Below are 17,527 nucleotides of genomic sequence, written 5' to 3'. Positions count from 1 at the left end.
TTCCGGGGTGGCCAGCTGCTGCCTGGCCCTTAGTTCAAGGCCCTGAGTGTGGAGAACGTCTCTCGGCTTTCCTCTTGGCATGCCTCTGCCTCAGTTGGTCTCTCTCAGCCTCCTGTCCGGCTTCCAGTCCACCATGCACACTCACTGAGGTCCGGGGAAAAGCGGAGTGCGTGTGAGCGGGGGAGGGTTCCCCTGTGCCGGAGCCCCTGAGGACTCTGAACTCTCCTGCCAGTCCACACTCAGCCTTTCCCAATTCTACAGCTCCAGGTGTTTTCCTACTCCCATCTACGAGGGCTCCCCTTTTCTTCCCGCCGCTCTGCCAAAGACAAAAGCAGCCATGGGGCCTGTCCCTCCTCAGAGGGGATTGCCACTTTTCAATAACATTTCAGTTCATTATACCACTTTCTGTCCTCGGCTCCATGGTGGCCTTACACTAGCTGTGATACTGTAGATACCTGAATTGTTCTCATTTTTAGGGTGGGAGTGACATTCTTGTCATTTTCTGTGTGCTAAGCAGAAGCAGAAGAAATCTTAACTCCAAATTTCACATATATTATTAGATTTACAGGCAGAAGGAGGTGAGAACAGAAGGAAAGCTAAGACAAAAGACTACGAGGCAAATCTAATTACAGAAACATAATCAAAGGGCAGCCAGGTATGGAATCAAAAGATAGGAAAACTATTTTTTTTATCATGACTTTGATCACAAAAGTAGAATGATGCAAAAGCTATGAACACAGAAATGAGAAATTCAGAACTTGCCCTAGAGACAGAAAAAAGCAATTATGAACTATGTTCTTCCTACAAAGAGAAAATCTGCAGGGGAATCTGAACTCTCCATACAGGGAAGCTCATGGACCTTTGACACTGAAGAACTGTAAGAGGAAGAATGAAAGATTTCTATTAACAGATTAGGTAGCAGAAATGTTAACAACTAAGGTCATTGAGAGAGGTATCAGGTGGTACTAAAATGCTTACATTTCTTTAAATCATGCTCTAAACAATGTATCACTTTGTGGTACGCTGTATTTAGAAAATATACTACTGCTATGTTTTATTATATTAGAAAGTTGAGTTTTTGTTGGAAAAACCCAGCATATTTGCTTTAGAACCCATTACTCCTGCCAATGCACCACTACCTGTCCTAAAAGGCAAGCCTGGGAGGAGGTAATTTCACTCATGCATGCAAATCTCAGAATATAAACCCATAAAACGATGATGAATCTTCTGAACAACTGATAGAAAGGCAAACCCACAGATGTGCAGTGATAACCAGAAGAGAACATTAAAGCCACTGTGGCCTCTCAACAAAGTCTGTTGACGGGAGTCATGTGCAGAAAGTGCATTTTCTAGAATGCACAGCCACTCGAATTGAGAGTGCGTCCTTCAGACCCAGCACTATTTGAAACCCGCTTGCGCGGTGAATTCACTTGGAGTGGGAGATGATCACTTCTCAAGGTGTTATGTAATTCATCTCTGATTCCCCATTTCTTGATGTGAGCTCGATGGAAAATATTAAGTGGGTAACTTAACATCCCCTCAACAGCTGGGCTGTGGCTCCATGGTGGGGGGTGTGTCGGTGGGGAGAATGCCCAGGCCTGTCCTAGGAAGGGTGAAGGAGCACCAGCTGCAGAATGAGGCTTCATTCATCCCTTGCCCAGTGTGGAGTCAATCAAGATGTCCTGCACCTGCCTCTGAAGCCAATGACAGAACTAAGCCCGGAGGAGAGAAAGGAATTCCCCTCCGGTGAACAAACTCTCAGCGCTCGGCTATTCTGGTGTTAAGTTGTGGCCAATGTCTCCGAGACGAACTCCAGTGCAGTTCTTACTGCTTATAAGGAGATTTGCTGAAAGAGCTTGGCTGTATGCTCCCTTGAGCTGCATGATTCAAGAGCTGATATAAGATATAAGCAGTCATGGGGACTCACAGAGGATGAGGTACACTTGAATCTTCACCAGACCAGCAGCTGTATGGGGAGATGGCAGGAGAACACTAGACATCTGCCCCAAGGAAAAACTCCTGCCCTGAGCTGGGAGGCTCACACCAAGACAGCAGTGCAGTCAACACCGCAGAGACAGCTGTGAACACGTATGTCAAAATTCAAATCCCTGAATGTGCTCACTATGGACTTGGGGCACAAGGATGGTCTGAGTGGTTGGTTTTTACTTATCTGATAAAGCTCCTGTTTGCTGCACCGTAGACTGGTATTTACAAGGAGAGTCCAGTGGACAACGTGTCCAGGCTGCAACTCAACAGATATTCACTGTGCCTCTCCTCTGTGGGCAACTGCTCTTAGCTCTTTCATCTACATTAACTAACCTAACCCCATGTTCCTGAAAGGGGGCTCTGAGGCCAGATCCTGCAGGTCTTTTGACACGTGGTGACATGTGTAAAAGTCCTGGGCAAGTACGATCAGAGTGGAACTAATAGGAGCCACATGCTGTTTGAGCAGAGATACTTGCTTTTGCAAATGATTAATAAGACTTGATAGAGAAAGAATCCATTCCGAAGTTAAACATGCGATTTCTCTAAAATTTATTCATCCAGAACAAGTTTGGCTCTTGGAATAACATGACTTCTTTTTATTTTTTGAGACAGGGTCTGGCTCTGTCACACAGGCTGGAGTGCAGTGGTGTGATCTCGGCTCACTGCAACCTCTGCCTCCTGGGCTCAAGCCATCCTCTCACCTCAGCCTCCCAAGTATCTGGGACTACAGGCATATGCCACCAAACCCGGCTAATGTTTAGATTTTTTTTTGTAGAGACAGGGTTCCACTATGTTGTCCAGGCTGCTGTCAAACTCCCGGGCTCAAATGATCTGCCTGCCTTGGCCTCCCAAAGTGCTGGGATTCCAGGTGTGAGACACTGGGCTCAGCCACACGATTGTTTTTAAAAACGACTTCACGTGATGAAATAAAGTTCCCGCTGGAAGCCAGAATACTCTATCATGGAAATAATGACTCTATAAAAATTGTCCTTAAGCAGCTTTTTATTAGAAATAGGGTCATTTAAGAACCATCTATTCAAAATGTTTAAAAGTTGCTGGAGACTTTACTGGCGACAAAAGCGACTGCTTCATAGACATTTCCAACCAATACTTCCAGCTTAACATGGTGGAAGGAGAACACATTTTGAGGCCAGCTGGATCTGTGCTCTAGGGCTTGGGTGAGGGGCTTCACCTCTACCAGCTTAATATCCTTAAACTAAAAATGGGAATAAAACCACTGTGAGGAACAGGTTATTGGCACGATTAAATAAGATGTGTTACAATGCGTCCAACATGTGTTATTAATTAATATGGCTTCCCTCTTCCTTCTCTTTTCACTGCAAAAATCTTTGTATTTCCAGACTCCTCACCTACCAGTCTCAAAACTAAAACAATATGAAGAATATTAGCACTTATTATTTTGAAATTTATTAAAACATAAATGACCCCATGGCTTGAAGAGTGAAACATTTTTTTCAGTAAAAAGATGCTTAAGTCTCTTATCTTCCAGTGTAAAATGTAGTGTTAAAATTGTCTACCCATAGGTGGTGCTGTTTACATAGTTCTTGAATAGCTGTGGCTTTGAAGTGAAATGCAGTCATGGGCCAGACACAGGGGTGTTACTGTCAATGATGGACCACAGAGATGTCCGTGGTCCCAAAAAATTATAATACTGTATTTTTACAGTATCTTTTCTATGTTTAGATACACCAATATTTAACACTGTGTTACCACTGCCTGTAGTATTCCCTACAGTCACGTGCTGTACAGGTCTGTAGCCAGGAGCAGCAGGCTAGATCATCAGGATGAACCATGAAGCTTTCTGTAAACACACATTCTACGATGTTCACACAACGAGGAAACACCTAACGATGCGTTTCTCAGAACGTGCCTGTCATTAAGCGATGCCTGGCCATATACAATATCCTTCCATCCATTCAACAAAGTTATTGAGCATTCACGTTCGCCAGGCACTGTGCAAAGTCTAGAGAATGGCACGGCCTGGGCCCCCAGAGCCTAAGGGAGGGCAAGGGGTGTGTGCAGCGTGGTGGAGGGAGGAGAGCTACAGAGTCACAGATAAAGTTAACAGGCAGTTACAACACCATCTGAAAAGCATTGCTCTCAGAATAGAGGGCCGGGGGAGGCTCCCAGAAAAAAGAGGATCCTGAGTTGGGTCTCGAAGGATGAGCTGGAGTTCATCAAACACAGTCACCTTCCCTACTCCCACCCCCAGTTCCAGATACATCCGCCTGTCACTTGGGAGAGGGGAAAACCCCTCCCCCTCCTAAGTGCTAGAAGGTGTTTGCCTCAGAACAATTCATTAAGCTACGAATTTGCTTGTGTGGTTTTCTACATCTGTGCTTTATTTTACGATAAAGTAAAAAGAATTTTCTAAATATGCTATCTTCTTACTTAGGTCGGCATTTCTTTAATTAGGTCTGGGCTTGATCGCCTATTCATGCATTAAGGGCCACTGGTATTTCCTTCTCAGTGAGCGCCTGTGCAGACCCTTCACCATTTTTCTATTCCATGGATTATCTTGTTCTCCCATTTGTGAGTCCTTTGTGAATTAAGCAAAGTGGCCCTGCAGGCATTGTGCCACTGACATTTGTTAGGAGAATGAGTCTTTCTGTGCTGCTCTCCTTCCCACTCCCTGCCATGCCTTGGACTACGTTCTATATATAGCAGGTGATCCATAAGTCCAGACAGCAGTGGAACTGAAAGAGCAAGGTGAGAACAATTTTCAGAATTTCTGATTCCTCACTTTTCAGGCTGGGATAAAGGCAGAAACAAGAGCTGGGGAATTCCAAGACATCCCCAAGAAAAAAGGCCCTGCAAGCAGGGGAGTGGGAGGGACACAAGTGTGCAGGCCTCAACTCCAATAAATAGTCTGGGATGCAGACGTGGCACTCACAGCTGCCACTGTGACAAGCTGACCGCAGACCACCTCTGCACTGAGGCTCCTATGCATAAGATCTTAGGCACCCTGTGAGGCAGGTACCACTTTTACTGCTACTGAGGAAAACCCCAAAGAGATTAAGTCACTTGTTCACAATGACAAAGCAAAGTGGCAGAGTTGGGATTAACACTTGGTTGTGGCAATAAAGGCCCATCATTTTAACCTTCTTTTGTTATAGTGATCAGCGCAAGAAGATTCACTCGATAAACACTTGTGGAGCACCTACTGTGTGCTGGGCATTGTTGTAGATGGCGGCCTGGTCTGAGTGGATTAGTGAAACTTGTTCGGTACTTACATGTCCAACTAAAGTACTTTGGGCTGGAAACACGATGAACCACGTCTAAAATAACACTGCAAGAGTGTATTTATTCACACAAAGACATGCTCATACAGCAAATGAAGAAGGGATCACAAAATAGGCACAAGAATGGCATTTATGTCAAAATTACACACTACATTCATAGAGCACCCTGCAAATAAAAGTCCACGTGGAAATGTAATGACTGTTGGCTGTGAGTTCGCTGCGTGGTGAGACTGCAGGTGATTTTCATTTCTTCCTTCTTGTGCATCTAGTTTTTTTTTTTTTTTGAGAAACGGTCTCACTCCCATTGCCCAGTCTGGAGTACAGTGGTACGATCACGGCTCACTGTAGTCTCAACCTCCCAGGCTTGAGCAATCCTCCCACCTCAGCCTCTCAAACAGGTGGGACTACAGGTATGCGCCACCACGCCCAGCTAATTTCTGTATTTTTTTGTAGAGATGCCATGCTGTCCAGGCTGGTCTTGAACTCCCGGGCTCAAGTGCTCCACCCACCTCAGCCTCCCAAAGTGCTAGGATTATAGGAGTAGGCCACCACACCCGGCCTAGATTTTCTAAAACAAGTTACTTGTATAATAAATAGATGGCCTCAAAAAAGGAAAAAATCTTGCTGGGGAAAAGTGAGCAATGTGTTGGAGAGGCATGGGTGTCAGGGCACAAGAGGGAATGAGGAGCTGGCGGATGAAGGGCCCAGAGCCCCAGCCAAGGAGTAATGTTGAGCTGACGGCAGCAGTGAGCAGCAGTGAGCAGCAGTGATGCCATCGTAAAGGAAAAACAACTTTGCACCCTGAAGAACCCTGAGGTGAAAGAGTCAGAAGACAATTTTACCACATGCTAGAGCTTTAGAGAGGACAGGCACTCCAGGTGTCCAGCCCAGGGGTTCTCTACTTGACAGCTGTGATATGGGGCTGTCTGATCCTGGGGTTGAGGGGGCACAATACAAAAGGGCACCACACCTAACATGTCAACGTCTTCACTATGTTGAGGTGTTTTTTTTTATGTTTGTTGACTCCAAAGATGGGTAGTTTATATCACACTTGTCCAACCCACAGCCCACAGGCCACATGCGGCCCAGGACAACTTTGAATGTGGCCCAACACACATTTGTAAACTTTCTTAAAACATGAGATGTTTTTGGTAATTTTTTTTTTTTTTTGGCTCATCAGCTATCAATAGTGTTCGTGTATTTTATGTGTGGCCCAAGACAATTCTTTTAATCTAGGGAAGCCGAAAGTCCAGGGACACCCCTGATTTATATGTATGTGACAGCAAAGTTTCTAACACATGACTGAAACATCCTTACTCTAACAAAATCAACTCATTTCAACAACTTCTCAGTAAAGCTGAAACAGCGTCTTGCTTATAAAGTTGACATAGCTCATTCCCCTAAGACTTAACAAAAGGGGAACCAGTTTGATAATTGAAACGCTTTATCAATCTAGCAACATCTAACATGAACTGTGCTTCTAAATAAGCAGCCAATTTTCTATTGGGGATAAAATACTTTTTTAATTGAAAAATATCTCTATCAGATTAGTTTACTGGCTACATTTTACAAGCCTTCCATCACAATGTTATTGTCAATTCCCTATTTAAATGTCGTATTTCATGATGACATGAATCACTATGTAATTAATATTCATTTATCATCAATAGTACATAAAGTAAAATATTATCATATATTGCTTTTGTTTATAATAGAGGTTTTGTTGATGCAAAGATTAAATGCTGTTAAATTTTGTGGCTTGTTACAAAGTATTTGAAAAAGTTAAACATTCTAAGATAAAGGTCTTCCTTATCACAAGAAAGACTCCAATCTAGTGACCGTTTGTAAAGAAAATGAAACATGGGAGCAAGAAGACTGAAACCATCATAAACAATACAGTTTTGGCTAGGCGCGTGCCTCACGCCTGTAATCCCGGCACTTCGGGAGGCCGAGGAGGGTGGATCACGAGGTCAAGGGCTCGAGACCATCCTGGCCAACATGGTGAAACTCCGTCTCTACTAAAAATACAAAACTTAGCTGGGCATGGTGGCACACACCTGTAGTCCCAGCTACTAAGGAGGCTGAGGCATGAGAATCGCATGAACCCAAGAGGCAGAGGTTGCAGTGACCCAAGATTGTGCTGCTGCACTCCAGCCTGGAGACAGAGTAAGACTCTATCTCAAACAAAAGAAAAAGAAAAAGAAAAAGAATATAGTTTTATGAAAGCAAAACATGTAATTACTTTAAAATAAAGTATCTCGGAAAAGGTTAATATTTAGGACTTCACAAACACTATTATTTTGTGTTCAATAGTAAGATTTGTATAATTTATACATAATGGCTATCTACTGTAATTATTATTATTGAGAAATATATGTGCTGAGATGGAACCGTTTTTCTGAAGTAAAGGGAGCCTTTTTCTCATTTGCGCCTAAGTGCCATATGTGCTAACGACAGCTTTGCACATGGCGTGTGAGAAACTGTGAGCTTTATGGCTAATAATCTGTCACGGCTGCAAGTTAAAGCACTGCCTGTGTGAATGATTTGCTTCTTCTACAAAGCAGCACAGGGTGGAAGCCATCCCTATGACGTCAGCACTCTCACTCACGTGCACCCTAACGAGCCTTCCTGAGTGGAAGAGAAGAGGGCTCCGGAACAGCGGGCAGGCTGGGATCGCACGCAGCCCACAGACCAGCTCCCGCCCGACGCCTTATTTAAGAACTGTAAGCATCACGAGGATTTATAATACTTTATCTCCCCCAACTATGTTAGACACAAGTGCAACGTGGATTGTGACAAAATCTAACACTTTCATCTCACAAATGAGGAAAATAAAAAGGGAGGGATTGTAGAAAATCTCACCGATTCCTTTCCTCTGCTCCACACAAGCCTGTCTTTATAACAACCATCACAGCGATGATGACCATTTACTGAGTGCCAAGCTCTATGCTGGGTATTTTCCTACAAGTTAGCTCATTTATAAGATTCAAGGGAATTAGGTATAAAATCTCTAATTTGCAGAGGAAAAAATTGAGCTTGGAGACGTTAAGGCAGAACTGGATACACACCCAGACCTTTCTTTTACTGCAGAGCCTCTGCCCTTTCCACCATGTCTTGCTGCCTACACGAATCCAACAAGGGCAATCTTTTAAATCACAGGACAGCCTGCAGGAACAATGGACACGTCGAGTGAACGATGGGGAAGAGGCATGCCATCTTGAGTCGACTGAATGCAGTCATGTTTAAAAACAGAAATTACGTGGGGGCCCACCTCCCTACTCCTTTCCTTCCCCGTGTCCCATCCTCGAAAGTGGCGTTTCTCAGCAAGACTCTAGCTCTGCTTTGGTGCTAGGGTCAAAGCAGCCTAAGCATGGGGCTGCACACGTGGGAATACAGAGAAAGAAAGGCAGGAAGGGGTCATGCAGCCACTGAATTACCAGCTTAACCTTCACTTCTACCGCATCTTAGCTGCTTCTTTCTGAGTTACCACAGCACTTACTCCCATGCGTCCCTGTCAGGAACAGCAATTGCCTAAGAGGAGACAGTGACTGTCTCTGAAACCCCTTCGGTGCACCATGCGCGAAACTCAGCCAGTTCTGCGCTCTGCTCGCCTCAACCACGCCTGGGTTCTAACGAGACAAAGAATTTCTTTTTAAATGGACATGTTTAGTTGCCCGAATTAGTTTGGGAACATGATTAGTAAATTTTCCCAGTCCCTCATTTCCAAATCAAAATTTCCTACTGTGGCGTTTTTCAAAAATCTCTTTGTAAATATCTTCTGTGGAAATATTTACCCAGCACATTTACCAAAGCCATAGGATTTTAAAGATAAAACGGATCTGGAGTTTACACAATGCAGATTCTTTTTGGAAATTCTTAATAAAAATCAGATGTGCAGAGGAGGAGCCAAGTCTCTAAGAACTGCCAAGATCTAGACATTTCAGGTCAACTTCCAAGCTTACCCTGAATTCAAAGCAGCTTTGGGCTGCGCTGCGCCTCCCACTAACTCACACTCTGTTGCCATTGTAACCACTTGGCCTCATTTCCAAGGTATTATCACCCCATTAGCATAATCTTCTGATAAGAAGTACTAATAGTCTAAATGAGAAGAAGACAGAACCCATGTTAATGGTTTTTTAAATTGTTAATTGACCGTGGACCTGACCTGCTATAGATATGAGAAGTGTCTCTATGTTTTCTACAACAGACATCTTTTAGGAATAAAACTGAAAAAGAGTTTAAGCTTCCTTTATAGGGCTGAATCACCATGGATTTACAAACTTGGAATTTTTACAGCCTGTGGGTTGGAGTCGATTGCTTTATGACTAAGCCTTCTCCTGACATGAACATTTGGGGAAAAAAACACATGCTTAGCCTCTGAAGCTGAAATTCCTTCCTAAGCTTTACTAAACAGAGAGAATAAAATTAAAGTACAGTGTTTAGAAAGTGAGAACAAAGTACAATGTTAGGTAAAAATACATAGAGAAACTGGATTTTCTTTACGGAGTACATTATATAGATATAAATGTATTATGTAGACACAAAACAAGCTGCTAAAATGCCAAAAAGCAGCATTCAGGAATAAAATGTTAGTATGAGTTTCACCGATACTTATCATAATCCATTACAAACTAACCTCATAGAAAAATTCAAAATTTGGAGTCCATGTATTTCACGAAACCATTAAGAAAAATGGTTCACATTTCTGGTGTTAGCATCAATATTAAACATAGCCTCTGATAAATCATAAAATTACAACTTTTCAGCCACTCTGTCTCAGAAAATACTGCTGACAAACTTAAAGCAGTCCATTAAAATGAACTTTAAAAGGTCAGGAGAGTGTACTAGAAATAGAAGGTGCTCACATAGAAATTCAGAATGGCTTCCCCAGTTCCAGGTACTTGGTACTAAGAAATTCTCAGGAACTACTTATGTCTACATGAGAGTGCTGGGAATCTGAGTGACAGTTTTTCTACCTGCGCAGTAGTTTGTGTGAACTGTGCCTGGCAGCTGCCCTCAAATGGCTGTTTGATTAGTGCCTACAAATATCTGAGGAGAAGGCCTTCTTCAAGAGTGCTCCTAGCTTGATGGAATATGAGGGGATCTTCTGACTCCTCTCTGGGGACAAGCGGTGCTAAAATATCTGAACAGAGGAACCAAGAGATAAGACGTCCTTACCTTTCACTGTTCTTTTTGCCACTAGAAGAGCTGCTGGTAGAGCCTGTGCGATTCCGGTTTCCTTTGGAATCCCCATTGCTTTCTCTTCGACCCCCAGGAGATACTCGCTCAGAAGAGCTGGTCCTCTTGATGTTACTAAGGGTGGAATGTAAGTGACAGTGAACTCCTTAATATCGTGATTTTATTTTATTGCGATGCATACAAATACATACATAGAACATCATCCTTCCACGTGGATATTCAAAAGATAGGCCTAGCTACGGAGATCAAAAAGCTTTTCAGAGTGTCACATGGAATAACACCTCTGCTCTCTGCCTCTGTACTGAGGCCACTAGTACAGTTCACAGTCATGGAGGAAACTGAGACATTAAGACTTCAACAGTACCATGTGAGAGCACTCCAGGGCCTTCCAGGGAGGCAATCCTGCCCCTGAGCAGGCTTCACTCTCCTGGGATGTCCAATCTTTTGGTTTCTGTGGGCCACCTTGGAAGAAGAAGAATGAACTGTCTTGGGCCACACATAAAATATACTAATGCTAGCGACAGCTGATGAATTAAACACAAAAAAAAAAATTGCAAAAAAAATAGAGTATTAAGAAAGTTTACAAATTTATGTTGGGCCACATTCAAAGCCGTCCTGAGCCACACACGGCCCATGGGCCCGCAGGCTGGACAAGCTTGGTCTAGATGGTGCTGTGCAACCCAGGGGGATGGTGCCCCCAGGAGACATCTGGCCATGTCTGGAGACATCCTTCTGCTGCCACAGCTGGGGAGGGACTGCTACTGGCATGTAGTGGGTGGAGGCCAGGGGTGCTGCTAAAAATCCTACGCAGCCCGGGATGGCCCCTCCACAAAGTATCACCTGGCCCAGACATCAACAGTGCTGATGCTGAAGAAATCTGGCCTAAAGGCACGTGTGGGACAAATGCTAACAGGATGCCACAGGTAACGACAGAAATGTTCCACCCTATGCAAGATGCCTTCGTTTGGAGGTGGTGTCCATGTAAGTGGCCAACTTCGTTCGTAGGACAAGAGTGACTAGAGTGCTCGGAGGCCTGGGAAGGCAGCCTGGGGAAGGCTTCCTGAAGACTGCGAATTTCCAGAAAAGATCAAATGGCTTGAATGTGTTGTTACGACACAGACGGAAAGAGCCTGCTCTAGGAGAGGGGATCTCCAATACACAGGGGATTCGCAGGCATGAGGGGTAAGCCAGAGCCCAGGCACGGAGTGGAGGCTGATTGTCCCCCTCTCAGAGCACACTATGGACTGTTTGTGTCCCCCAAATTCATGTGTAGAAACCCTAACCCTCAATGTGATGGAGTTAGGGGGTGGGGCCTTTGGGAGGTGATGAAGTCAGCAGGGTGGATCCCTCATGAGTGGAATTAGTGTCCTTATGGAAGAGGCCCAGAGAGCTCTCTTACCCTTTCCACCATGTGAGAAGATGGCCGCCTGCAACCTGGAAGACAGCCCTCCTCAGAACCCGACCACGCTGGTCCCCTTGGTCTCGGACTCCCAGCCTCCAGGATGGTGAGACATATATTTCTGCTGTTTATACGCTTCCCAGTCTATGGACTTTGTTACAGCAACCCAAACTCACTAAGACAGAGCACATAACTGTAGTATAGGTATCTCTGTATATATTTTATAATCGTCATCATTAGTCCACACATTTCTTGAGATCTTATCTCATTTATCATTTTCGCATGCTTTGCAGAGCCTCACACAAAAGTTTGGTGCACACTTATTAAATGAAAGGATGAAATAAATGGAAGTATCACACAGTGACCCTATCACCAGAAGAGACACAAACTGCTTTAAGGCAGCACCTGCTCTGTAAGCAAAAAAGAAGGAGGGGAGGGGCAGGCGAGGGGCCAGGGCTCTGGGAACAGGCACAGACTTGGGTGGTTCTGGTCTTGACACTTGGAACTGGAGGTGTGGGTGGGTGAGAATACAAGCCTGCAACACCCGAGACAGCTCAGGACAGGCCTTGTCCATCTGGCGGGTGCTGAGCCACGGATGCAGAGGAAATCACGGAGGGAGGAGGTCACCAAGGACGGAAGAGCCCCGGGAAAACTAATGTTTAAAGACGTGGGCTGAGAAGCTACCTCAGGAGTCAGAGGTAGCAGCGACACCAGGAGAGAAGGAGTGGTGCGCAGAGGCTAGCGCAGGACTCGGTACGTGTGCTGGTGCTGCACAGAGGAGGGAGTGAGCCCCGGGAAGTGGGGAGTCTCAGGCGTCTCCAGTGGGCACAGCTTCAGTGAAGGGTGCACGGGAACCAGATCTCAACAAGGAGCACGAAGGAACTGAGGAACTTAACACAGCCAACACCTCTGCTCCTGCACTGAAGCTCAATGTCCTCCCTCCTCATAAGGAAATGACAAACCTCCCATCTAGGCAGTTCCTGCCTGGTGCTGGCTGCTCTCCTTCTTGGTAGCCAGTGACTCTCTCCTCTCTTCCTACCTTCCCCTCTCTGTCTCCTCTGTCTATACCCTCCTTAGCCCAACTTGCAGTCCTCCTTCCTTTGCAACTTCCAGTGGCTCAGTTAGTAATCTCCGAGCAGGTTTTTCAAAACCCTCACGGTATGTTGGCTTTGAAAAATCACCTCACTCTCAGGGTGATTATCTGAATACACTTTCCACATAGTCTTTTTGGTAACTGGGGAACCCTTGAGTGGACAGTGCCAGAATCTTACAACTGCAATCAGCAGGGTGTGCCTTAAGGTCAAAATGTGCGTTTTGAGAATGCTCAATTTGGGGACAAGGAAATTACAGATTTTAAGCGAGCATTACATTTCTGAAATTTGGGATTAAAGTCTAAAAATTACAGGAGCCTTTGTGCTTCAAGTTCAAGATGTTCCCCTGACGACAAACACCAAGCAAATTTGACTTAGCAGGATTATTCTCCGCCCAGTCTTTAGTACAAGGCTCTGAAGCACACTTTGCCCTGACCAGCTGCCAGGGCCCTGGGAGATTTTGCAGCTGCAAGAAGAGCCCAGAGCTCGGCCTCTGGGGCGTCCTTGTGGGAGTTCATGGCAAGTTCACAGCAAGTTCGAGAACTGTATAAAACACCCTTAAAGAGCTGAAAAACCACAACTGTTCATCAACTACAGCAAACAATACCTGATTTTCTAACAATTAACCCCCAACCTGGTGGTTGGAGGGGTTCATGGGGGTGCCAGTGATGAAAACTGCAGCAGCAGCCACAGTTAACATTTAAGGAGTTCTCTGGACTTTTACATATACTGTATTATTTAATTAAAACCTCACAAATCCCAGCAGCAATATCATTATCCTCATTTTACAGATGAAGAACCAAATTCAGGAGTGTGAAGCAACTTGTCTGGGGTTACAGCAAGTGGTGGGGCTGGTGACTTCAACCCTGTGTTCTCTCTATTAGGCCCCTAATCAACACCACCTGCAATTTATGAATGTCAAAGTATACTCGTTTTGGAGGACCAGATGAGCATCTAAAAAAACAAAAAATGTCAATGATTAATATAGTTACATGATTGACGACTTGATGAATGGTAGGCACTGGACAAGACCTTGGAGCTACTATGTTAAAACAGAGATGGAAACAGTGGAAGGAACAGCTATGGTGACAAAGTAAATCTAAGTTCCCCTCACCTTGGTGTCGATCTATTCAGTTTGCAAGCATTGAGAAGACTCACAGATCTGTTTAATCTACGTATAAGAGGCACAGAAACAAAGCAGAATAAACGTGAGTGCAATTAATAAAAGTGTGGAAAAATACTTTGATAAGCTTCAGTAAATTGCAGGACGCACACATCAAAATTGAAAAACATTTTGGTTCGCATATATAGATGTGGATATAATCCATCACAACTCTTCCAAGATATTTGTCATTCCCATATTTGCATTAAAATGTTAAACTTTAAAAAAAAACTTACTGTTGTCCCAGACGTAGAATAAAAAACAAGACATTTCCTTTTGAGAACCAACGGCTCTTGTGAATTAAAGAGGATTTACTAGGACTCAAAGTGAAGGACAGAAAATAAAGCTTGAAGACAAGACATTTGCGGTAACAAGGGCGGCCAGAGAGAGCAATACTGTACACTCACTGCAGGAAGCCTCCTCAAATAACCAGCAGGGAATATCAAAGAAGCTATGTTCCCTCTGGACGGCGAGTGAAAAATAATGCTTTTTATTTTGAAAGTGGTAGAAGTACAGGCTTGTGAGAGACTGCGCAATAATGCAGTACATTTTCTAGTGCTTAAGGCAAGTATTTCTGGTGTAGAAATGCATTAGACATCACCATTACTTTGTTTTCCCTTCTGCTCTCTGCCCGCACACCCAAACCTGCAACCTTCTAAGTTATGAAAATAAATGGTTCTTTACATTACATTACATATGCATTCAACAATTTGTGCCAATTAACACTTTAGACATAATAAAATTTCTGCAAAGAGACTGGTGACCATAAGAAAAACAGATGTCTTTCTTCTTATGGTTAATAGGAATTCTAAGCATAAGAACCTACAATTAGGTTTTCCTTCATCATGTGATTGGGAATCAAAAATTGGTTTTCCAAAATTTTGCAAAAGTATCCCAAACTTTTACAACCAAAACAGAAATCTGACAGGCAGCTCTTAAGTGTGACCCGAGATTTTCTGATGATTTCATTTGTCCTGACAGCTGGGGCGACTAACACTGGATAAAAGCAGTGAACTGCTCAACAAACACTTACTAGGCATCGACCATCCACTGTGCGCTATGCTGAGTGCTGGAGGGTCCACAGGGGACTAGGACCCACCTGGCTTTTGTCCCTCAAATTACGAGATAATTCTGACAGACTGAGATGACGCATTTCAATAATTAAATTAACAAATGCTCATATCTTTCACTGTCTAAAAACTGATCTTTGGCAAAATCCAAGTAATTTTTCAGGAAGGCTAGTGGTCTTGGAGAATCTTAGAGAATTCTATATACACAAGTCTTTTTTTCTACAATACGAAGTCAGCTCAAGCTAGTGGGGAGAACCATATCACTTCTGATAACGGGACACGTCCCACGGGTCTTCCTTTGTTCAACAGGACAATACTTCCACCTCTATTTTGCTACCGAGAACAGACTCAAACATGGATTTATCACCTACATTTCAATTCATCTGAATAATAGAGAAATACATTAGAAATAATTCTTAAAAATCAACTGAAGCCAGATTTTGGCTTTCTGTTCTTCAAATCACGCTATGTCCCTAGCACTGACTTCAGTGCAGTTACAAATGCTGTGCTTCTAACAAGTGGAACTATTTTTCCAAAGGACTATTGGCTGTTTGTTTGGAAGCAAGAGATATTTACCATTCTATCTCACATTTGTCACAGAGCATTTTTTAAATAACGCTTTTTGTACCAGTTTTGTTCTTTTGATCTCTGTTCACATAGCTTGGCCTATTGTCATGCTCTACTTATGAGCCCAGAGAACAGTGATTGTCTCTTTCTTGAGCCAGTAGAAATGTTACTCCATTGTCAGCCTCCGCATCCCCACTGAGCAAGGTATGACCTACAATGTCTTCTCTGGATTTTCTGCCTTTTTTCCTTTGCCTAATGGAAACAAAGCTTTTCCCAAGGATTCCAAATCAAGCCCTCAATCGAAGTCTTAATTGGCAACACAAAGCACAACCGCTGGGCACTGGACTATTTCCAAAGGGGATTTTGTTCCTAAGCACCAGGCTGAAAAACCCCCAGAGAAAAGAAAACAAACATATACCCATCCACACACCACAGATGCCCCGACTCATTTAATTTGGAACTCTGATTACAGAAAAATTCCTACCTGATTGTAAACAGATTTGAAATGACTTGGAAGTTATTTTAATCCTAATATTCAGAATGCCCAGCCTGCTTCTGTTTTCAAAATTCCCTCCTAATGAGAGATCTACAGGAACTTTACCGCGGAGTAGCAATTAGATGCTACTGTTCTTATTTCCAGCTTCCAAATGGAAGGGAACTCCCATCCACTGAAGCCCATAAAAGCCAGAAACGAACCAAAATACATGAATCACTACGCTTTCACTCAAAACCCAGAGTCTTGGACACTCAGTCTAGAAAACTATGTATTTCTAGTTGGCAGCTATATGCTGACCACAGCTTATTAGAGTAATCAAATGGATATTCTGTAAATTATAAGGAAAAGTCTACAGAGGCCTTAGAATGTTTCTAGGAGGGTTACCATTTAAATGCGAGTACACAAATGTACACACTTAGAAATAACATGATGGCTACTATCATAATTTTTCACGTGTCCATTCGTTCCTTTCTGTCTTGCTCCCTTCCTCCCTCCCTTCTTTACTAAGATAAAATTGCTGAGAGTAATCGCCACCTATGAGCCCTTTCACATCTGGCTGAAATGTAGGGGTGTAAGACCCAGGCCTCTGTTCATAGCCCGGACTTGTTTCTTTACCTGCTGTTTGGCCCTGGCGCCCCCTTATCAACATCAGACTTCCAATCTGAGAAACCTCTGCTGAGAGTCACCCTCACTCCTGACGGCTGCTCCTGCTCCCACAAATAGTACACGGACAGGATGGGACATAAAAGAAGGATGATTTGCAAGCAGTCATTATAGCAAGCATTTTCCTCCGGCAGATGTCAGGGGTGACCTGGAAATCTGTGCAGGAAGCAGCCGAGCACAATGGAAGGCACACAGGCTTTGGATCCAGACAGCCCAGGCCACGTTCCCCACGCTCCAGCCACACGACCCTGCCACTGCTTCATCAGGGTTTGTGTGCTACTCTAAACCCTTCATTGTCATTTCAACAGGGTTCACAGCATCTTCTCTCGGAGTAGATCCCATCTCAAGAAACTACTATTTTGGCAGTAATTCCTCACCCATTAAAGTTTTATCAGGAGATTGTAGCAACTCAGTCCTATCCTCAGGCTGCACTTCGAATTCTAGTTCTCTTGCTATTTCCAGCATATTTGCAGTGGCTTTCTCCAGTGAAGTCTTGAACTGCCTCAGAGTCATCCATGAGGGCTGAAATCATTTTCTTCCCATTCATCTTGTGTTCATGTTGAGATTTTGGCCTCCTCCCATGAATCATAAATGTTCTTTTTTTTTTTTTTTTTTTTTTTTTGAGACGGAG

At 43.8% G+C, this 17,527-nt stretch overlaps 1 protein-coding gene across 4 annotated transcripts in view; it reads right to left on the bottom strand.

The window, feature by feature from the left end:
* The window catches only part of EML1 (echinoderm microtubule associated protein like 1), a 174,635-nt gene that overhangs the window by 55,273 nt on the left and 101,835 nt on the right, over positions 1-17,527 (bottom strand). For 2 of the 4 annotated variants that reach the window (XM_025392377.1, XM_025392375.1), the window contains exons 4-5: positions 14,053-14,109; positions 10,428-10,562 (exon numbers count right to left, since the gene is read on the bottom strand). In XM_025392377.1, coding sequence (XP_025248162.1) covers positions 10,428-10,562; positions 14,053-14,109 — 192 coding nt within the window. The remainder of the gene's footprint in view (positions 1-10,427; positions 10,563-14,052; positions 14,110-17,527) is intronic. The other 2 variants (XM_025392376.1, XM_025392378.1) reach the window with 1 other exon arrangement.

This window comes from Theropithecus gelada, chromosome 7b (genome assembly GCF_003255815.1).
Source record: "Theropithecus gelada isolate Dixy chromosome 7b, Tgel_1.0, whole genome shotgun sequence".
NCBI lineage: Eukaryota > Metazoa > Chordata > Mammalia > Primates > Cercopithecidae > Theropithecus > Theropithecus gelada.
This window is presented reverse-complemented; position numbering and strand designations above follow the sequence as displayed.